This window comes from Dermacentor variabilis, chromosome 1, assembly GCF_050947875.1.
Source record: "Dermacentor variabilis isolate Ectoservices chromosome 1, ASM5094787v1, whole genome shotgun sequence".
Classification (NCBI taxonomy): domain Eukaryota; kingdom Metazoa; phylum Arthropoda; class Arachnida; order Ixodida; family Ixodidae; genus Dermacentor; species Dermacentor variabilis.
The window spans coordinates 30,822,246-30,845,979 of NC_134568.1; the positions used below are offsets into that span (position 1 = coordinate 30,822,246).

At 46.8% G+C, this 23,734-nt stretch overlaps 1 protein-coding gene across 1 annotated transcript in view; it reads left to right on the forward strand.

The window, feature by feature from the left end:
* Positions 1 to 694: 694 nt before the first annotated feature.
* Positions 695 to 23,734, forward strand: part of LOC142576211 (O-acyltransferase like protein-like) — a 74,828-nt gene continuing 51,788 nt past the window's right edge. Inside the window, exons 1-4 of the mRNA XM_075686232.1 lie at positions 695 to 1,198; positions 9,984 to 10,252; positions 19,624 to 19,735; positions 20,717 to 20,831. Coding sequence (XP_075542347.1) covers positions 970 to 1,198; positions 9,984 to 10,252; positions 19,624 to 19,735; positions 20,717 to 20,831 — 725 coding nt within the window. The 5' untranslated portion in view covers positions 695 to 969. The remainder of the gene's footprint in view (positions 1,199 to 9,983; positions 10,253 to 19,623; positions 19,736 to 20,716; positions 20,832 to 23,734) is intronic.

Sequence of the window (23,734 nt, forward strand, 5' to 3'; positions counted from 1 at the left end):
TTTTATTCACAAGAAGCGCACACGAAGTGGAAAATATTGAGCACCGACAACGCTTGCACAATTTAATGGCTATAGCCTTTGCACAAAATATAGCCTGCGTAATTATATTGATTAATTTTTATGTCGGCAACGAGTTATATCCGGTTCTATAAGCGGTATAATTATTTCGACTACGCATGGCTCGTGGTCGAGGTCGTGGTGCGAAGTTTACGTTGCCAGAATAAAAGTATTTAGGTGCATTCTCCCAGACACTATTTGCCTGCTTGTCTTGTATTCATTAACATATTTTATTCGCCCGCGAACAGCTCTCGCAACAGAGTGCTTACTGGGATGTCTATGCGTCCCCTGCAACAATGTTGAACGTGTTAGTTTTATGATTTAGCCACTAACGTGCCAAATTCGGTGTGTCGTCGAGTTCTCGAAGGCTACACCGTTACTCTTTGCAGAAGATGGCACACGGGTGTACGTGCGTGTGGGATATCGCACTTGCTGCGTCTGCTGACATCAATTGCCATTTCAAAACTGGGCCAAGGTTCCACGCTCAAATCAATCATGGCATAACGCAGCAAGCGATCCAGGCGCACGGTACCTCGATGATCAAGACGCTGTGCACACACACACTCGGGAACTCGCTCGAGGAAAGTGTGCGGCGTTGATTCAGCCGCGCTGCTACTCTTGCTGCCGATCGCAGCTCGAGTCCGTTTCCTTTAATTTTCATACGCGGCACGGCGATGAAGTAGCACTCGCTCTAATTCGCCAGCGAAGGTCCCAACCAAAACCCTGTCTTACGCGCTTGGCCACGACCCATTCTGATTCGCTCACCGGATATCGACATCTTTACAGAGGCCACCGAACGACTGCCTGGAAGGCGAGAATTCCTAGCACTTTGAATATTTCCAGGCATGTCTTTGGGTCAAGCAGTTTTGTAGCATATAGTAATCTGCCTCGGCAGCGACGGCACGCTAGGTCATGGCATCTTTCCTGAAGTGGATTTGGCTAGCGACGCTGGTGGGCATGGCGTCTTCCATGAAATTCGACTTCGGTTCCTTCGACCCGAAACTCATCTTCGATAAGATAAGAGACACGATGGAGATGTTAATGGGGTTACTCTGGGTAACCGGCGCATCCCCCCAATGCGCCAAAAGCCTCAAGCGACTGATTAGGGATTTGTTCGGTGGCAAGCTTTGGGCGCTTTATGGTAAGTGCTAACAGTACTTGTTATTGTTTACTTTTACTTCCATGATTCTTGTAAGAGTGCAGAGGCCTGAGTTCGCACTTGAAAGTGCACACTTCGATGTACGCAAATGCCAACTCGCGCCTTAACCTGCCGAAGTTCGTGTCAAAGAATACTGTCAACGAATTCAGGTGCATGCTATCCCGCCGTTCATGAAGTTACCATCTTATCGCACACTACGTTCAGCCAAGACGTCCTGCCAAAGTCAGGCATCCTCGTCAGCGCGTTCGGTATGAATATATAATTTAGTCACTGTCCTAAAAAAACTTCATTGAATCTTTCTAAGCACGCTGTATTACACTTCTACGAATACAACTTGTGCCCCGAAATGAGTAATAAATATTATCGTAATTGAACATAAACAAATAACCAGGAGCACTTCCAATATTAGCCTGAGTAACTCAGGATGACAACGAAAAATATGCTTTTTGTCACACGTCTGTCTAAGACGTACGACTTTTCTTTTGTTGTTTGATTGAAGAGACAGGAAACACCAATAAGAAAGACCAAAGAAGCAAGAACTGGACGCAGAAAAAAAAAAAAGCACATACACACCCCCAATTGCACTACTTCCAACAGTTCATTCTCATGACTGTGTTACTACATCATATCCCACGCACATCAGCGTAATCGAAACATGTCCGTTCACAGTAGAAGGAAACCAGAAAGCATTGACCAACTATCAGAGCTACATAACCCACCGTGGTGGTGTAGTGACTTTGGCATTGCGCTGCTGAGCCCGAGGGTGCGAGATCGAACCCCGGCTGCGGTGGCCGCGTTTTGATGTGGGCAAAATGGAAAAACACCCGTCCGGCACGGTGCATTGGGCTCACGTTCAAGAGTCCCAGGTCGTCAAGATTAATTCGTAGTCTCCCCACTACAGCGTGCCTCATAATCATATCGTGGTTTTGGCATGTAAACACCCTCCCCCCCAAAAAAAGGTCTACTTAACACGCGTTGGCACCACAATAAAAGTGAATGCCACAAGAAGGCATGCTTACACACATGTAACCAAATTTTGATATCGCTTAACCTTTAATAATTCCTTGGTAAGCTCATTCTTCCTTCGCCCAACAATTCTGGAGATATGAAAGACACTGTTTAAAATGGCAGCGATTGTAATGCATCGCAAGCAAACTATCGGAAATATTTTTGACATTGTAACGATGTTCTTGGAACCGGTAATCTAGCCAAAGACCTGTTTTCCCATTGTACGCGCAGATATTGACAGGTATGCTAAACCACACCCTCAGCACAATCTACGAACTTGTTTTTGTGGTTGCTTTCGAAGCCGGGATTGGTGGCGGTGAGGATTTTTCTGCAGTCGTGGTTAGTCTGACAGGCCTGGCTATTCTGTACAGCGGCCTGAGCGTTTATTCGCGCATCAAACATGTCGCCATGCGTCAATCAGTCCAGTCACTCACATAAGTATGAGTAGAAAGCGCAACATTTCCTTGCGCACTCTCCGCGGCTCTTCCGGGAAGACTAACTATACTGCTCGTTCATGAGGAAACGCAGTTCTAATGTTATCCAGAAGCCTCTTCCTTCCAGAACAGAAGCGCGTGCAAGACCAGATGAAGTGCTCTGCATCGCCTAAGTCTTTGCACTCAGAGCAGTGGGTCGCTCCAGACCAACTTCGCTACACTTGGTCTGTCAATAGCAGCAGAGATGTCTTGTTTTAAGTTTTTTCTTGGTCTAAACGAGAAGGAGGCTTCAGATGAACTTGGGAGGTCGTCCGATGCGGCGTGCTCCCAATGTTTGCTTCCAGGGTGCCACCCTAGACGGCAGACTCTTGTGGCAACAAGCTGAGGATTCTATGCGACGGATGCATTATGCAACGGCTTCACGCACTCTGGCGCAGTGCTGGCATGCGCTGGGGCGACCACACACCCAAGCTCAATGCTCAAACTACCCAGAGCTCTAGTAACCAACTGGACGATTTGACAACCCATCTTTCATCCCCCCCCCATCCCGCTCCCTTGTGTAGGGTAGCAAATCGGTTAAGCTAAACTGGTTAACCTACCTGCCTTTCCTTCTCCACTTTTTCCTTCCTTCCTCCCTTGACAACTGCCAATCAAGTGTCATTCAGGGACCCAGTATAAATGTCTAGAGATTATACATAGGAAAGGTCTCCATTTTTCTCTGGACGTTCCTCAGGCTGAATTTGTCCATGAGAGCAGCGCGCAGGAAACGACAATGCAGCGCTTGTCTGATCCTTTTCGTTCTGTGTGGTCGTTTACTGACCATTGCTATCATGGCGGAAGTTGACACTGTCGCGATAAAAATTTGAGACTGACTTCAACCACTGGAAGTAACCTATCAGCTGCCCCAGAATGAAAGCCTGCGTTTTTTTTTGTCTTAGCTTGTTGTTTTGTAATAACTGCATTTGTTAGTATTACGAGCCACGTGAAAACAAACCCCTGCTCTCATATCACTCAGCCCATTCTAAATTATGCAAGAAGGTTGTTGTAAATCTTTGTTTAAAGAACGCTTTAAAGAAGTCATGCCACCATCTAGTATAATGTCCACTATTCATGAACAGAGAAAGAGAATGCTTGACGCAGGTTATCCTCATCTGGTGCTGATTTCAGCAGTCGAACGTATACTGCGAGACTTCCATGGTGATGGTCAGTCAGCGATTAAAGCTAGTGATCACAGAGGTCGCTCATAAGCTTGAAGAAAATAGCTCAGTGCGCGAATGTGCGCGTGGTCTTTTCTGCTACTAACAAGCTGGTTAGGCTAACTAAGATTACTAACCCAAACGCTCTACAAAATCATCACTCCGAGAATAACGACAAAAACAAGTTTATAGATTATGCTGAGCGTGTGTTTTATCGCATATCCCCGACACATGGTCGCAATCGGGTTGGTCAAATAGGCCGTTGCTTAAATTACCAGTTGCGAGAACATAGTAACATTGCAAAAATATTGTCGGTGTCTTTTTTTCGGTTCAGAATTGTTGGTTGAAGCAAGTATAAGCCAACCACAGGGATTATTGAAGGGAAAGCGATATAAAAAACTTGTTGGCATGTTTGTGAGCATGCCTTCTATCGCGCTAACAGCCCGAGAACATGATTTAATTGGGTAGTTGGGTTGCCAGCGCGGTTTACATGGACCCGATAGTCCATCAGTTTTTTCTGGTTTCATTGTAATTCGGGGGGGGGGGGGGGCACTCACGGGGCGCGCTATAACGTAAAGCTATTCCAAACTTTTCTATTCGAATTCTGCAATCATCCTTCCGCAATTGGTCGAAAACTTATTGGACCACCTCTACTTCGCCTGTCTGTCACGCGACGTCACGAAAACCGCGGTAGCTTCCCATCTGATATGACGTGTACACACTGATTGTGTATGACTGGATCGAGTAAAAGGGAAACAGTTTTTTTTCTCATTCGACGCCTTTTCGCCATTAGCCCTCGGCTATTGGTCAAAAGTTTCCGGGCTGCACCCATTTCACCTGCCCGTAACGCGATGTCACAAAACCGCGAAAACTCACCGCGTCAAAGTGAAGGGTACGCGTTAAAGATATATTAATATGCCGAATAAAACTGAATTTTCTTCTGAATAGCTGCTGGCTGCCCCGTTCCGAAAGGAATAAAATATGGCTGCTACCGATCGCTCAGGTACTGGCTACTCGCACCGGCGGGAGAACATGGGTTTATTTGCGTATAATAAACCTTTTTGCGTGGCCGTGTAACGTGTTCGAGTACTTTCGGCGTTTTTTCGACCTCACTCTGCCCACTATCCTCTGCTGAGTATCCGTTTTAGCGGCATGCTTAACCTTCCGTTGCACGCCGCCGCGATTTTCAACAAGCCACCGCAAGGTAGTAAGGGAAAGCGGACTAATCGCAGATGCCTGCCGCCTCTTCATCCGGTTATCTAGTTTTAGTGCGCTGGCTCGGCCCCATCGAAACCCTTTCCACTTCAGCGTTCTCATCGCCTCCTGGCAGCCAATTACAAACGAAAAAGGGTTCAATGTACACAATGCTATTCACTTTAAAAGCAAAATAATTATCTTTCTATAAACGAGGACCGCGTTTGATTGGCCTTTTGAAACAACGCTGCGAGTTACCGCCCGATGCTTGTGTCGGTGGTTACGTAAGTTTGACGTCGGGAGATTGGAATAAAACATATTGGAATAGTTTTACGTTATAGGGCCCATGTTCTGATTATGCTGGTGTCCGTGGTGTATAAAGTAGTAATATGGGGCACTATAACGTAAAGCTACTCCAAATTTTTCTGTTCCAATCCTGCAATCAGCCCTCCATGATTGGTCAAAAAAATTTCGGGCCACTTCGTCTGTCTCTCACGCGACGTCACGAAAACCACGAAAGCATCTGATATTATGGGTGCACACTAATAATGCATGATTAGACCGAACGAAAGAAAAATAATTATTTCTCGTTCGATGCCTTTTTCACCATAATACTCTGCCATTGATCAAACGTTTTCGCGTTGAGCCCGCCTCGCCTGTCTGTCACGCGACGTCAAAAAACCGCGAGAACTCATAGCTCCAAAGTTACGTGTACGCGTTAAAGACGCATTCATATGCCGGTCAAAACTGAATCTTTTTGAATAGCCGGAGGCTGCCACGTTCTGAAAGGAATAGAAGATGGCTGCCCACCGATTGCTGTGATACTAGTTACTGGGAGTTACCGGGGAGCATAGATTTATTTGCGTGTAATAAACATTTGTCAGTTGCACTATCAGGTTATCGAGCCCTTTCAGCACGTATGCGAAATCACTTCGCCAATTATTCTTTGCTGAGGATCCGTTCTGGCAGCATTTTTAACATTCCGGTGCACGCCGTCGCGATTTTCGACCATCCACCACAAGCTAAGGGGAAGCGGATCAATCACAGTCGCCGACACCACCGTCTTCAGCCGGTCATCTACTTTCACTGTTCTGGCTCGGCCCCATCGGATCCATCTCCACTTGAGCGTGCTCCTCGCTTCTTGTCAGACAATTCGTTAAGGAACTCTGCTCAATGTAGGCAATGCTATTCGCTTTGAAAGCAAAAAAAGGGACCTACAATAAACGAGGAGCGCGCTTCATTAGCCTTTTCAAACAACGCTGCTGGTTACCGCCCGATGCTTGAGTCGGTGTTTACGTAAATATGACGTCAGGTGATTGAAATAAAAAAAAAGAATGGAATAGTTTTACGTTCTAGGGCCCATGGTAACAAGAATAAACTATGGCAAGTAGCAAATTTGTGCGTGTGTATGTGCCTTTTTTCTGTCTGTGTCCCAGATCGTGCTTCTTTTAGTCTTCATTGTGGAACACGAGCGTGGCGCAACTACCACACTTCCGGAACACCTAGATATGCAATTGACGGAGGAGGCGGGGGGGGGGGGGGGGCGAATTTCACGAGCCCAGAAGATAAAAGCCACGTAGGTGTTATGCTCAGGATATGCGTAGTTGAGCAGGTACAGATACCGGCGAAGGGACATGATACTTTATGACCGGTTCTATGAATCCGCTCTGCTACAGTCGCCTCATCCATTTTACTTGGTTCAAATTTAAAGGTCAACGAAGTAGCAAGTGCTTGAACACGTGCATGTTACCCGTCTTCTCCCCTTTGTCTTTCTGTATAAGCTGTTTTGCCATCCCCTGCGTTAGAACGCGCTTTTTCACATGTCATGGATACCATGAGGATATGTTACCCCACCCTCAACCATATTGTACGTCGTAGTCACACGATGTTCTCTCGGAAATGTTAATATCATGTAAAAAATCTCGCAAAAAATTACCTTGTAATCGTCAACTGACGATGCACTAAGCATGAAAATGACGATGTTTGTCGTAACTTACGGTCTTGATCCTGGTTATTTGAAGCTGGCATCTTAAAGAGAGAGAGAAATAATATTTAATGAAAGGGAAAGCGGGAAGATCGACCAGAGGAGCGTGTGTCTGGCCTATTACTCCACTGTGGAGTAAACGGGAGGGGGAAAGCAGGAAAGTGGAGTGTTAAGAGCGATAATAGAAAAATACAATGTGATAAGCGTTAGTCGATTCAGTCCAACTGTACCAGTGTCCCTGGCACTGATGAAGAAAGCACATACTACAGACAGAAAGCACGTGCTATACACAAGAAATCGCGTACTATACGGGGTGTTCAAAATTAAGCTTTATGGTTTTCTTAAAATTGGGCAATGGGAGGCACGCGAAGACCACCTGTGTTAATAAGTTGTGTGGCCAGGGGTACACAAAGTGAGATAATTATCGCTATCAACTGAGAGGGGAAGGGGAACAGTTATCATCTTTGCCTATGCCTCCACCCCGTTGTCGGGATAAACGCCGCACGCAACAGCCGCGTCACATCAGGGAGGAGTTTTGCGCCGATCCTCACTCTCGTGCATGCGTAGTGATGCGAACGACAATTAAAATTTGGAGTCGGATATCTCGGAGCACGGGCACGCTTGAAGAATTCTTCCAACTGATACTGCGTAGAAACACGACTGCTTCTAACTTTTCGATACAAACATATCCACTTAGCACAATTCGTTGGCGGGCCAGTTGGTACGAATCCATGAATACTTTTTTTTAGCCCAAAACAACAGACACAAGAAAGACGACAGGACAAGGTGCTTCGTCCTGTCGTCTTTCTTGTGCTGGTTGTTTTGCGCTAAAAAAAGTATTCATGGATACCGACTTACTTCAGTCAAGAAAAAGTTAATTATTCAATTTTAGTTAATTGGGCAGCTGACAGCGATAATTATCATTGTGTCCCCCTGGCCACATAACTTATTTGCACAGGTGGTCTTCGCGTGCCTCCCAGTGCCTAATTTTAAGAAAACCATAAAGTTTAATTTTGAACGGCTTGTGTACTATAGGGTGTCCCAGGAACTTGAGCCAAACTTTACGATTATGCAAATGCCACGTAGCTGTACAGAAAGAACCAATGTAATGTTGTTTGCCGTCGCATGGAGGTACTCAGATTATTTTTTGCGTTCCGCCTAATTAAATCATTAGTCTTAATTAATTATACACCTTTTCAAACATTAAGATTAGATGAAAAGCGTCAATGACAAAATTGTAGAACGACGTGAAAAATCGCCGCCCAGACAGATGGTTAACCAACGAAGCTGAAACGTGCGGCCCCGGTGTTTATCACTGGGCTAATCCCGACGGTTCATTCAACGACGGCCTGGTAGATTGCCTGATCCTCGGTATCCAGTTGTTTATTTGCGCTCCGCTGCACGAGCCTGATCTTGTGTCCGGGCTGCAGCATCGGCACGGCGTAGACCAGCTCGTTCCCGGTTCTACTCGCGGCGTTGCTGATAGAAAGCATGCTCCGGAGGAGTACGCATGACGCGTGGCCTAACCATTTTGGAGCCGGAGAAAAACTACTGCGCGCGCTCGGCTGCGACGGAAAGAAACAACGTCACTACTGGCGCAGCCGATTGGACGCCTCTCCTTCTCTATAGTATTTTTTTTTTTGCGCATGCGCATGGGATTGCGCCGCAGGAGTTTTCGGCGTACAGGCGACAGACGAGCGGACGATCGGCTACCCATATACAGCTTCGTTGCAAAACTACCGATACAGTTTTCTGTTGCTTAATACAAGCTACGTTAAAGTGTCCTCCCAAGCATAATAATAATAATAATAATATTTGGGGTTTTACGTGCCAAAACCACTTTCTGATTATGAGGCACGCCGTAGTGGAGGACTCCGGAAATTTTGACCACCTGGGGTTCTTTAACGTGCACCTAAATCTAAGCACACGGGTGTTTTCGCATTTCGCCCCCATCGAAATGCGGCCGCCGTGGACGGGATACGATCCCGCGACCTCGTGCTCAGCAGCCCAACACCATAGCCACTGAGCAACCACGGTGGGTCTCCCAAGCATGAGAGAAGCCCGCGAAGACACGCAATGTGCCTCGAGCGGCCAGTCGTGGGGCAATTTTTCGTGTATTCGCGGATTTCTTTTATGCTTGGCAAAACACTTTTATCTTGCATGTATTGAGCAACATAAAGCTGCATCAGGATTAATTAATTAAGACTAATTACGTCTTAATTAAATCTAATTCTGACTTCACTGAACGCGTCCTGATTCAATTAATATCTATTTTTCAAGCATCACTTTTGCTGTTCTGGCGACCATAGTCCAGCCCTCTCAAGTATATTTCAACTCACACCTTTAAAATCAAGATGTATTAAATAAGACCTTCTGGTTCCTGTATAAGGTGGTCCATATCATTATAGATTGTTCAGATATTCTCAACAGGTGCAATTATCCGTGCCGCAAAAGCATACCAGGCAGCATTTCACGTTTTCTGCTCGACTGTCCTATATGGCAAGTCCAACAGAGACTGTGCTATAGCACAGTCTCTGTAGCCGAACCATATATATATGGTTCGGCTCCAAAAAAACATGTATTCAGTCTTCTGCCTGTATTGACGTATACCAGAGTTCATTCGCTGCTTTGTGTATATGTAGATGATCATGTTGTTCGATTAACTCCCTTTTACGCGGCCTCCTCGTTTTCTGTTTCCTACTTGTTTCCCTATCTCACATTGTTTTGCCAGCCACATTTGATTTTTCCTGTAAATTTTGCCTTGCGCATCACTTTTTAGGTGCACCAGCACGAAGGCTCCGTAGCTGTTCTTGGGCACTATAATAAACGTTTGCTTGTTCTATTGATTGATTGATTGATTGATTGATTGGAAAGAAAGATACGAAACCCATAAGAACACGCAGATAACAGCGTGTGGAATGAACGCACAGATGACAATCTGTTTCGCGCAGTGGTGGACGCAACAGCCAAGCCCGAACCGGGAATCCTGGAGGGCGCCTTCTCGAGCATCGGCTCGCAGACCGAGTGCCTGAAGGCGAGAGCCTTCCTCAACATTAGCGGTAAGGACGCCTTCCAGAGGCCCTGGCACGTCGACCACGTTCAGGGTAGCTTCTGCAAGATCCGCTACCGAATAGGACTCCGGGAAATGCTCAGCGCGCTCGAAGAAGGGCGCGCGTCTCCAAGCATGATCGACCTTGTCGACGGCGTACTCGGAGAAGACGTGAGTGTGCTTCATGAATACTGCTTGCCAAGAATGTACGCATGCTCTGCCAGAGGAACGATGCTCCGAGAGTTAGCGAGTATCGCCCTTCAGCAACTACGTACCAGCACGTTGGCGTCGCCAACAGATAAGTTAATAAACAACGTACCATCGTACGTTGTTTCTTAACTCGGCTGCCCAAGGTGGTAGATGGCTGCCCTTCGGACAGGAGCTGTCTTTGAATACAAGTTATGGGGTTTTATTCGCGAAAACCACAATCTGATTATGAGGCACGCGGTAGTGGGGGACTCCGAAATTTTGGACCACCTGGGGTTCTTTAAAGGGACACTAAAGGGGCAAATACTAAGTCGACGTAGACTGTTTGAATACCATTCCAGAAACCTCGCAACGCTTGTTTCGCGCCAAGAAAAGGCTTAGTTTACGAGAAAATTACATCTGAAAGGTCCGAATACTTTTTTTCGAAATTAAAATCTCCCGCCACCTAACCGGGGGACCGGTGACGTTGCATACACCGTCACCACCCTTTGCTGCCATCGGTGAGTAAAACGGCGCCCGACAGACGGCGGTACCGAGCCAGGTGGACTCGCCGCTGCAGCTGCTCTTTGGTCAAGTGGCGTAGACCGTTCGGGCATCCCGCGACATCACATATAAGTTGAATTCTCTTGTACTTGCACTTTGTGCGACTTTCGCGAGCCAGCAAACCAGCGCAGCACTACGCGATAACGAAACTAGTGAAACGCGAAAGCGTGGGCGGCGCGGAGTCGAGCGAAAACGATATCTTTCGACCGACCGCGTTGTTGTCAAAGGTAATTTCAATGAGTTCTGTTCTTTAAAAATGAAATAGAACTGGACAAGTAGCATTTTATTTCGTCTTATAATACACTACAAGGATGTTTTTTTTTTTCACCGAGTAGTTCAGTACTTGCGACATAATTTCCCTGAGGAGTGCTTTCTTCATCGGACAAGTACGTGAATGTCCTGTGGGAGTCTCTAATCAGGTCCTGCATGTACCTCAATTTCTCGATTATTAAAGGGCCCCTCACCAGGTCCTTTAGCAAATTTAGGTTATACGCTGTAAGTGGTTACGTGTCCTCTAGGAAGCGTTCTGCCGCAAATTTTTTTTCAAGTAGGCTCATTAATAGCCGAGATGGAAATATTTCACTGCCGCGAACCCATGATTTCAGCAGGCGGGCTCCACTGCATAGCGAGACTCCCTCTCCACTCGCCCCGTATAGCCTTCGCAAGCGAAATTCCTTCCCTGCGTTCTCCCATGGCGGACCTCGAGGATCACGTGACACATACGTCATGTGCCCCGCGTTCACTTTTTTTTTTCTCCTCGCTTTATTTTTTTTAGGCGATGCGCACTTCCATTTGCTGCGTTGCGCGCGATCTGTTATCGTTTCGCGCAGCGCACGATTTTGCGCGCTGTGCACAAGGAAACATGATTAGCGGTATAATTCAGTGCTACACGAATACCGAGGAACAAGCGGATCGCAGAGCATGATCACGCGCTGGAACACGGTAGAAAATGGCATAGTTTCGGTACCTGCAGCATGTGACCGCACGATCATGGGAACAAGCAGACGGAGCGGAATTGTACATCTCTCTTGCTTCGGTGCGAAGTAAAGTAAAAAAACACGCAGACATCCCGTTTGTGTGTATTATTATTTCTCTAAACTTCAATTTTCAATTCAAGCAGCAGATCACACAAATAACACATGTTGTCTTGAATAATTCTCGAAGTCACGTGTCACCACGAGCAACGTCACACTGCGGACTCGAGTACGTAGGCGCAGGGACGCGAGTACGTCATCCTCCGACTTGGAGCGAGGCGGCTGCGAGGAGAAGTAATAACGGCGTTCGGTTTGAAATTTCATATCTTTCCGCTACGCGTAGCGATGTAATACTATGCAGACACGATCGTTATCACGCAATGTATGCTCTGCGCTTGTCAGCTCAAAATGGCCAGACCTGGTGAGGGGCCCTTTAAGGCTCTGTTCACGATAATAATGACGCCTTAGAGATTCTCGAGCACTAACCTATCATTATAGCTTGGCTTAATATTTGCCTTTATTGTCCCATTAAAGTGCACCTAAATCTAACTACACTGGTGCTTTCGGATTTTGCCCCCATTTAAATGCAGTCGCCGTGGCTGGGATTCTATCCCACGACCTTGTGGTTAGCAGCCCAACACCATAGGCACTAAGCAACCGCGGCGGGTTGTCCTTGAATACAAAGCAGAGTGCAGAGCTCGAAAGTTTTGACAACGCAATGCCGACAACTAATCATAGTCCACAGCGTTCAATCACTGAGTTTACTTCCGCATATCCTTTCAATTCGCAGGAAATCAAATTGATAATTTAATTAATAATAATTCAACGAATCCATGATAGAGTGTATAAGCGCGATTGAACGAGGACGTAGAAAGTAACAGATACACAGAGACAGCGCTTCAAGCGCTGTCTCCAAGCGCTGTCTCTGTTTCTTTCTACGTCCTCGTTCAGTCGGGCTTATACACTCTATCATGGATTCTAACCAACTAGCCCGCCAACGTGTTTTAACCAAGTTCATAATCAACCAATGCTGCACTTAAACAAGTAATCAGCTCTTGATAAATAAATAAATTATTAAATAAATAGTTAATAAATATTTAAGTATTCAAAATTTTCTGCTTCAATATGCGTATTTGGCGGCCAATTCTAGGCACGGACATATAGAAACTGGAGCAAGTCGCAGAGCTTTTGCTGAATGGATATGACTTCACTAATGCTCGGCTTCAATTCGCCGACTGCGGCCCTGTGACCTAAAGTAAATATTTAAAAGCAACTTTATAGAACTTCGTGGTTTATGGAACGTTGTCATCTGACGTGTCCTTAGTGACCCCCCCCCCCCCTCAAAGAATATCCGCCTCTTCCAAGTAATCCATCGGATGATGTGGGATCGGCTGTCTTCCACTAATGGTACTGTCAAACATCTGCATGGAATAACGAACAGAAAAGACACAGATGGAAGAACGATTCGTTGCCTTCCTGTCTCCAAAAGCAGAGCAGTAGCAGCAGAAGAGAGAGATGACAGAGGAAAGGGGAAAGGCAGGGAGGTTAACCAGAGGGGAAGATCCGGTTTGCTACCCTACGCTGGGGAAAGAGGGGAGGTGGAAGTATAGTTATAGTAAAGTAGAGATAAAAGAAGAAAGGAGCACAGACATACAATCACAGTTGGTCACTGTCGCCGCACACTGTCACCGCAAAGCACAGTAGCACTTGCAGCACTATGAACATCTGTTCATTCTACAACCGCTTGTCCAATTCTGCAGCCCTTAAAAACTGCAACAGTGCCCTCGTCGCCCTCTGCTGCGATGGCTTGTGAAGGCGGCATTTTAATATAAGTTCCTCTGTTAGAGGTCTTCGGTGAAAGCGCCCTATCGCGTTTGCGAGCGATCGTCTCTGTAAATTAGAGTAGCAGCAGAAGCGTTACATTAGAGTCATAGGGGCAATATGTATTGAGCCTGAAAGTGCCAGAGAAAGTGGCATATTTAAAACTAATACGTCTTCAAAATCAAAACAATGCAAATAGGTAAAAAAAAGATGAATATCGCACTGTTTCGAGACTAACGTGTACCACCCAGCCCGCATCAATACCCTCGTTCACGGAGCAAGCCCTAGTTCATATCATATTGACCGCAAATAAAGACGGGAACAGCGGAAGAGAACACAAGAACGATGTTTTTGTATTCTCTTCCGCTGTCCCCGTCTTTGATTGCGGTCAATATGATATGCAGTAAATACTGTTGGATCTGGAGGACAATCCCAATTGCTGTCCCCCAGATTTTTGGACCTTGCCGTTGGGTGCAGGAGTTGGCCGAGGTTGAGGAGGACTTCGAGATGAAAACTGGAGGTTTATTTACATTATTTGCAGTGAGAGTACAAAGAAATTAACCGTCGTAAAGTCATTACGGGCCGGCAGCAACTCGGACGCTGCGGCCCGTGGCAAGAAGCTCGAAAGAGATGAATCAAGGAATGCTCCCTTGCTGCTCCCGGTCTCTGGCTTTTAAGCCCTTCGGTGTCTCGAAGTCACGTCACGTTCGGCCAATCGGCGAGCCCGCTCAGGTGACGCCATTTTCGGCCAATCGGCGAGCCCGCTCAGGTGTCGTCATTTCGGCCAATGGTAGGCGCCCGTGCGAATGTGTCGCACCCGGCGCACAGGGTCGCTCCTTGGGCCCCAATTGTCCGAAGGCTTACTTCTCCCTGCGGTATTGCCTTCCCGGTCTGCAACTGCCTTCACAAAGGCGGATGGGTGGATTGCTGCCAGGGCTTCACGGTGCATTACAGCCGTCTTGCCTCGGCAACCACGTTACCTGGAACAGTGCCAGGCTCTCGCTACACTTTAGGGAAGAGCCAAGCAGTGAATAGCTCCACCTGCGGCGCACGAGGTGGGGGACGCCAACTCGTTTGCACGTGCCGCGCCTCGAGAACCGGGTAGATCTGCTTCTGCGTTCCTTACTTAGGTGTGGCGCGATTCGACGTGGTCTGGTGAACTCGAAGGAGGCTCAGGAAAAGGTCCCGTATCTAACAATACCAACTAGTTCAAACTGAAGTTCTTCTGAAGCCCTAGTTCAATTTGGCAACCACACTTTCTTTTAAAGTGAAGTTTTCTTTGCTTCTTCCCCGAGGTTTTACGTGTCGTCGTCGTGGTTCTTGTTGAGTATAGAGGGGGTATATAGCACTGTTCATCGGGTTAACACGAAAGGGCTCGCCAGGCGCTCCACAAGACTTTCATCCTCGACCACTCGACAAGTGCGAGTCACGTTGTACGGTATGCTGTTATTACTAACCAAAACTATGTTACTCGTGCGCCGAAACCGCTTCCTACAAGCTAGGTAGTCGCGCAATGTATCTACGTATAACAATTCTATCGCTCATCAAAATAATCAGCACAACTTATTCCGCATCAGAACAGGTATACTCGCTGTTACGATCGTCGGGTATGTTTCTTAACTGCTCATTGCTGCTAAACAAGAGCTTAGAATTACAGGGGCAATGTAGCAGTAAGGGCGCTTTCATGAAATTAACCTTTAAAAATGCACAACAGATCTCCGAGGCTGATTGCAGGCTCAAACACGCGGGCGCACATCGCGCTGGGTGCTCCGTCCGCCTCAACGGCAGCAGAAACTTCAGCACGTCTCATAGAACTATTTACAACGTAAAAGACGCCCCGTCATACTAAGTAGACCACCGCGAGCGCGAAGACGACCACCAGCAACGGAGCGCTCGCCCAAGCCAGCATGCCGACTGCTCACAGATGGCGCCCCTGGGGCATACAGTGCCAAATGACTTGATGCGATGCCAACGGGTATTGTCAATGCCTCGGAGACAACGCGCGGAATCATCTCGCCAATAAATTGTCGTGCATTGTGTCAGGGGGATCCGATAACTGCAGGCTAGATTTGTGGGTGGATCAGTCCATAGTGCCAAAGAAGGGCGAGAGATGCAGGACTATTGCAAGGCCGATCACGGTGACAAACTTCTCCTGTACCAAGTCTTTGCACAGATTGTCAAGGCATGGATAAGCATCTGGGCATGGATGTGTGTTCGTGTCACAGGCCTGACGTTCGCAAATTCAGTGCTATATCTCACAGAAAACACCAGGCAGTGGCTAGAGCGAGGATAATGTGAGGTCGGCCGACTTGACCTGCGGCTGTCACGGGCGAGTAGCCATTGAGGCCGTACAGCCCGTACGGGCAAGTTTATGACTAATACGTGTTGCAGAAATCGTGGTGTGCTTCTTCTTTCTATTTTTTTTTTTGTCGCGACGATGGATTGGGTTTTTTCCAAGTACTGCTCCAGGAGGGCACATGTAACCAACAATCGAAGGTCTCAGGAGAGACCCTGAAATTATTTTAAAGGGGGCGGCACAAGATATTCAGAGCACCCAATGGACAGCGGGTAGATAATAGCTGGAAACAGTCCGGGTTCCAGCTTTGGTGTCCCCGTCACCTCTTTGGTGCCCTGGAGGGGCCGCCAAGTATACTGAATAGTGGCCCGTTGTGCCAACTTGCGAAGACAAAAATTAAAGGAATGTAATCACGCCCAGCCGCGACCTTGCGACCCTAAGTTCAGCGCGACCGCGCCCAGTGACTTCCGTAACACCAGTCAGCATCTTGCCCACTTACGAAGCTCGTGAGGCCAGAGTAAGTTGGCTTACGAAGGCCGACTGCGACTGATCGACGCTTCGAAGTGGGCCAGGCGTGTATCGAGGTACACTAACACAACCGTCACGAGGACGCAGGGGAGTGCACGTGTACGCACCCTGCACCAAAAGTATGCTTTTTTTTTGTTTGCCAAATCTGTGCACGAGTACAAGGCGCACAATGGCCACAGGCAGTCCAAACACAAGTGCACGAGGCATAACCAATAAGGTGGCACAACATGGCGATGGAAAAGTCCCCTCTTCGGGCATACCGCACCAATAAGAGCGTGATCGACGTAGAACGGCTGTCTGATAACAGCTGCTGTAGCGAGTTACTGTTTGAGACCCCGGCGGGAGCGCCGCCCACGCTTGAGTATCGACGCCGATTTGACTGTTCAGCTGGAAGTCGCGAGAGCTCAATGTGGGCTATGTGCCGAGGAGAGCATAGCCCACCTTCTGCTTCACTGAGCGAGAAGTTTTGCTCACGCCCGAAATAGGGCACAAGATTGCCGCTAAGTATTTACAGCAGCCATATATTAGAGCACTGCGCGGACCCGGGTCCGGGCCTACCAGAAAGCGCGGGCCAAGCCAGGTAAAGCGTTTTTTTGTGGGCCCGGGCAGGGCTCCGGCTTGAGCCGATGGCCCAGGCCGCGTGTGGGCCCATTCATTATTTCGCGCTTTTGAACAAATGTGGGCGCACTGCTTAAATCAAAGGCTTTCTGGGAAAGGTCGACAGACAAGTAGGGAAAAAAACTGGTACTTAATAACCTTTGCAAACAACATAAACTGTTCTAATTACCCCTCTTGTTCTTGTTTTGTAGAAAAAAATATTACTTTTGTTTCTACAAGAAGAAACTTTGTTCTAAAAGCCTACTAAAAACAGCGCTTGATGAAGTCTGGCTGTTACTGTATTCCGTATTGTACGATTTTAACACCCTAAATGCGATTATTTTATTCCAATTGCTTCATTTTTACCTCTTTTCATTTATTGCACCCTTTTGACTGTTGCTTTATTATAGTTATTGCTGCGTAACAAGTATATCACTATAACAGCATTAACAATGTTCTCCGTAGCCCTTCAATTTATAGATGAGAAGCCCTTTGTCGCGGGCTCGGAATGGCTGGCGCGGCAGTGCCCAAATTTTCGTGCCCAAATCAGAGCATGCGCGTTTGAACTTTCGTTGCTTTTGTACCTAATATGATATATGCGTATTGTAATAATTAACCTATCATTCACTTCTACATTTAATTTTTTCTTGCATTAGTTCACTCGCCACCCTTTTCTCGTCCCAGTACCTGTTCCATCTAAGCAGTATACCTTTTCATGTAATCCTAACTTTTTCGCTTCTGTGTGATTCCTAGAAGCCAGCTTACGCTCCTCTATAGTTTGCTTTATTTCTCTCGTTTACCACTTAACTAGGTCTCCCCTTTCCACTCCAACCATATCTTTTTTAAGCCCGACGTTAGAAAGCACCGAGGCGTGAGTGATCACGATGTACAATGTATACCGATCTCGCACATCCTGTAGAACGAGCCCTTGCGCAATGCTTGTCTAGCTGGCCCGCCAATGACAGCCCTGACGGAGACCGCACGCGTACGTACATACATCCTGGTGCATCCTGGTGCATCCTGGTGCATCCCCTGCATCGGTGCAGTGTGTGGAATTTGATGGCGATCCATGGTCATTCATCAGTACATGCAATACCGAAGCTCAAGGAAACACATATCCGCAATGTGGTTTTAAATAACTTTTCCTATCGGCTATGCTCCTTAGAAATGAATTGAATTCAAGCAGGTTAATAAGGGCAACACTGGACTTTAGTCAACCAAAGGAACAGGCAGGTTTCAGTAAGGGATACTCTGCAATGGATCACATATATGTCAATAATCAGGTTATCGAGAAATCCGCAGAGTACAATAAGCCTCTCTATGTTGCTTTCATAGATTATGAAGAAACATATTATTCAGTAGAAATACCAGCAATCATAGAGGCACTACGTCATCCAGAAGTACAGGCCGCTTACGTAAATATCTTGGAAAGTATCTAGAGTGATTCCACAGCTACCTTAATTCTACACAAGTAGGAAGATACCTATAAAGAAAGGGGTCAGACAAGCAGACACAATCTCTCCAGTGCTACTCAGTGCGTGCTTGGAAGAAGTTTTCAAGCTATTAGACTAGGAAGGCTTAGGAGTAAGGATCGACGGCTAATATCTCAGCAACCTTCGGTTTGCAGTTGACATTGTTCTGTTCAGTAACACTGGATATGAATTACAACAAATGATTGAGGACCTAACAGAGAGAGTGTAAGAGTGGGATTGAAGATTAAGGCGCAGAAGACAAAGATAGCAGCTCCCGACTGGAAGCTTACCATTATCATTGAAAAGAAATGTATACAATCAGTGCATTTTACCGGTGCTGACATATGGGGCAGAAACTTGGAGACTGACAAAGACGCTTGAGAAGAAGTTAAGGACCGCGCAAAGAGCGATGGAACGAAAAATGATAGGCGTAACATTAAGATACAGAAAGAGAGCGGTATAGATCAGAGAGCAAACGGGTTTAACCGATATTCTACTTGACATTAAGAGAAAAAAATAGGAGCTGGGCAGGTCATGTAATGTGCAGGTTAGATAACCGGTAGACGATTAGCGTTACAAAATGGGTGCCAAGAGAAGTTAAGCGCAGTCGAGGACGACCAGAAGACTAGGTGGTGCGATGAAATTATCAAATTCGGGGGTGCTAGTTGGAATCGGTTGGCGCACGACAGGGGCGATTGGAGATCGCAGGGAGAGGTCTTCGTCCTGCAGTAGACATAAAAGATTATTATTATTATTATTATTATTATTATTATTATTATTATTATTATTATTATTATTATTATTATTATTATTATTATTATTATTATTATTATTATTATTTGTTAAATATTTTTTCAAACGACGCGCACGGGAATAACCAGTCTGACGAGTTAATAAAGCTATAATGAAAAGAAAACTGTGTGTAGTATAAAGCGTTGCGTAATATGAAATCTATGAGCCGTGTAACAGTGCACTGGTGCAACCTAAAAATGCTGGAAGGCTGAAAAACTTCTTAAGACGCTGGAACTTACAAACAAGGTTTCAGTAATGACAACAGTATATTTATTTCTACTATTGTATAACGCATGGCCTTATAATTTGCAGCGCTACCTCTTGGGGGAAATCGAGAACGTTGTGGAAGAATTCCCCGGCTTCTTTGGAATGTGCGTCCCATCATCGTGTTCGGAAAAGGACATACAGTCAATCTTCACTTTCAGTAAGAAAAATATGTCTGCGTAATACTTTTAAAATGCCTACACCAAATTACAGTGGCAGAATTGCGTAGCGACGCACGCACATCACCAGGAAAACGTGAACGACACCGGCTTCCTGCTAAAAGCGTACGCTGCGAGATTCATGCTGCTGTGCAGCGGCAACCGCTAGCCGCATATACTTTTCTTGATCCCGGCGTGTGCCACGCGTTTTTCATCGCGGTCTGCATTTCTTAGTTTATTAAAGGCATGAGAATGCCCTTTGCTGAGTCAGTGTGCCTTTGTGGTAACGGCATTCGCTTCGTCGGGCTCGGCGGCGGTACCTTAAGAATGAACTTCCATGCGTTCGAGGCGTAAGTCTTGCATGCCCAGGAGAGCGCATTGGTATTCATTATTACACCACTATTGCACCCAATCGCAAAGCTATGCTTCAGGAGTTACGCCCATTAAGCGTTCATAATAAAAACAACGCATTTTAAACTAAGTACTGATCAATCATAAGCAATAACCTGCGCAACAACAATAATCGGTAACGCGCACATAATAACTAACGTGATGATTACCAAATGCTCTTGCCAACTGACGCGCGGCCCGAAGCATGTCAACGGTCGGACGCTCCTTTGTAACTGCTTATCATTAGCTTACCAAAGACGGCTAGAGACTGTTGCGTGTGTAAATGGCGAGTGCGCCGTACCGAGTTTAGATACTCTTGCTTCTCAGTCCTAAGAAGTAACTGATTATGTGAGTTCGTTACTGCATGCAGCGTCCAAATGACGCCTGCTAATTGCGGGAATGCGTTTCGCGATGAGTGTATTGTAGCCTACGCGCAACGCAGTTGAGAATCAGATATAGGCTTCACCAATATTTATTTGCCACGTCCAGAAGGCCGGACACCGTTCGCTGCATTGTTTCTTTTGCGCTACATTGGCTTCGCCAAGTGCCAACGAACTTGCCTAAGAACAACATATTTTTTTCTGTTCGTTTAGTTACGCCCATTGTGAAAACCTTCACCAACGTATCCTTATCGGTGCAAGTTACCATGTGCAAGACGCGCGAGCAAGTGGAAGCGATAGACTGGACACCATCCTTCTTTGCAGCACTGTAAGTATATGATCTACAAATAACGTTAAGGAACGCGAGCGAAGTTTCTACAATTTTAGGCCGTTTGCAGTTTCTACATTGACCGACGCTCCATAGCAGCAAAACTGACCCTTCAAATAACGGTGCAAACAATTATGAGCCATAGCCGACCTCCCTCTCTTCCCTCCCTCCCCTTTTTATTAAGGGAACTAAGGCGGTCATACTTTGCCGAAGCTGTTATTGTTGCAAACAGCGGCCCGCCGCAGTGGCTCGGTGGCTACGGTGTTACGCTGCTGAGCTCCAGGTCACTGGTTCTATTTCCGGCCGCGGCATCCATATCTGAAGATCGCAGAATGCAAAAACGCTCGTGTACCGTGCTTTGAATGTACATTAAAGGACGTTAGGTAACGAACATTAATTAGGAGCCCTCCACTACGGCGTCCTTTATAACCCACTGTGTAGATTGGGGATGTTAAACACCCCAACTCACTTAATGCAAAAAAAAAAGTTGGTTTAGGTTTAAATGTCAACGCAGATAATTTCCATTGTCTGTAGAATTTGGTTTTCAACACGCTTCTACGCGTGCGTAGGTAGACGTATGCGTTGATGATGATGATGATGAAAAACTTTATTTATTCCTCTTTAAAGGGAAGGGGCAATGGAATAGAGCGTGGGAGGAGGAACTACTTGAAGTAGGCCTCCTTTATCCTCTCAGCCCACTCCAGGATGGCCTCCTGAAGATCGGGCCTGGAGCGGCGCAAAGCAGCCTCCCACTGCTCCTCACTAGATATTAATTGCTTGAGGAAAGGGGGAAGGGGGTGCTTAGGGCACCCCCCCATGACGTGGTTTAAGTCTGCTCTGGGAGAGATACAGAATTTACAAGAGGGAGAAAGGTAAATGGCGGGATGAATGCGGTGGAGGAGGTAAGGGGACGGAAAGGTGCGAGTCTGCAGCTGTCGCCACAGAACTTCACACCTACGCGGGGATTTGCCCATGAGTGGCGGAAAGGTTAAGCGGTCTAATTGGTAGTGTGTGCAGATGTCGTGGTAAGTAATAAGTCGATCCCGCGCTGTAAACGGTGCCTCCTCCGTGGCGAGGTCCGGCACATCTGATGCCTGAGTCCGGACTGTAAATCCTCGGGTACTGGCATGAGCCGCCTCGTTGCCGGCAAGGCCCGCATGCGCGGGAGTCCAGATTAATGCCACAGTTTGATGGAAAGGATGGGCCAAGAGGAGAGAAAGGGCTAGCTTAGAGACCCTACCCGCTCCGAAGTTATGTATGGCTGCTTTGGAGTCGCTAACGATAACTGATGAATTTGGAATTGTGAGGGCCAGGGCTATTGCCGCTTCCTCCGCCTCCTCCGAGGAAGAGCCAGGAATGGAGGCTGCCGCAGTGACCTGGCCGTGAGAGTTAATGACTGATATTGCGTAATGTTCCCATATTCGGCGGCATCAACATAGAGCACGTCTTTAGAGGTGGAGAACTGTTTTTGGAGAGCCTTTGCTCGCTGCCTCCTGCGCTGTTTGTGACGCACAGGGTGCATGTTTTTAGGAAGTGGGGGGATGCAGAGGTTCTCGTGTATGTGATGTGGAATGGTGTATTTAGTCTTGATGATGGGTGCCGGAGTGATAGAAAGAGTTTGTAGAATGTGTCGACCTGTTGCAGTGTTAGAAAGTCTGCTATATTGGGATGTGAAGTGGGCTTCTGTGAGTTCTGTAAGTGTGTTGAAAGTTCCAGTAAGCATTAGCCTTTCAGTGGAGGTACGTATGGGGACCCCCAGAACGAATTTATATATTTTGCGTAAAAGAGTGTCGATCTTATCTGATTCTGATTTAAGGAAATGTAGATATGGTGTAGCGAATGTAATCTTACTGATAACGAAGGCCTGAATCAAGCGGAGAAGTTCGGCCTCCTTTAGTCCGCCATGTTTATTGGAGACTCGCCCTAGAAGACGCAGGGTGTGATCGACTGTGGTGTGGAGTGTATGTAGGGTATATGTGTTGAGCCGGTTGCTTTGAATGTGTAAACCGAGCACCCGGAGCCTGTCCACTCTAGTAACGGGGATGTGGTTTAGGATTACCTCTATACTAGACATGTGTTTTCCGGCCCCCCGGTGGGATGGCAGAAGTAGCTCGGATTTTTGAGGGGAGCATGTGAGATTCATAGCCCCGGCATGAGCCACAACGGCGTCTGCTGCGGCCTGTAGAGTGTCTTGAATCTGTCCATCGGAGCCGCCAGTCGTCCAAAGAGTGATGTCATCGGCGTAGAGTGAAAACTTGAGATCGGGAATAGACCGCAATGCTTGCGCCATCGGCATCATAGAAAGATTAAAAAGAAAAGGGGAGAGCACTGAGCCTTGGGGCGTGCCGTAGCTACCTAAAGCGTATGAAATGGACTGCTCTGTGCCTATGTGTATCGTTGCGGTACGGTTGGATAAGAAGGTACATATGTAGTCATATGTCTTTCCGCCAACCCCAATGAGAGTAAGCTCTCGGAGGATGGCGGAATGTGAAACGTTATTGAAGGCTCCGTGGAGGTCCAGACTGAGAATTGCTTGCGTATCTAGACTGCTATTGGGCGTAATGATGGCATGCTTCATTCGAAGCATGATATCTTGGCATGAGAGAGATTTTCGAAAGCCTACCATTTCTGATGGATAAAGATTGTTGTCCTCCATGTATTTACTGAGTCGGTTGAGGATGACGTGTTAAAGTGTTTTACCTAGACAAGAGGTTAGTGATATAGGCCTGAGATTAGAAGTGTTGAGTGGTTTGTTTGGCTTTGGGATAAAAATTACCCTGTCATCTTTCCACGAACTAGGGAGGGTGCCAGTGTCAAAGCAGTGATTGAAGTACGCCGTGATGGCTGTGACAGAGTTGTCGTCTAGATTGCGGAGTATTTTATTGTTAATAAGGTCGGGGCCT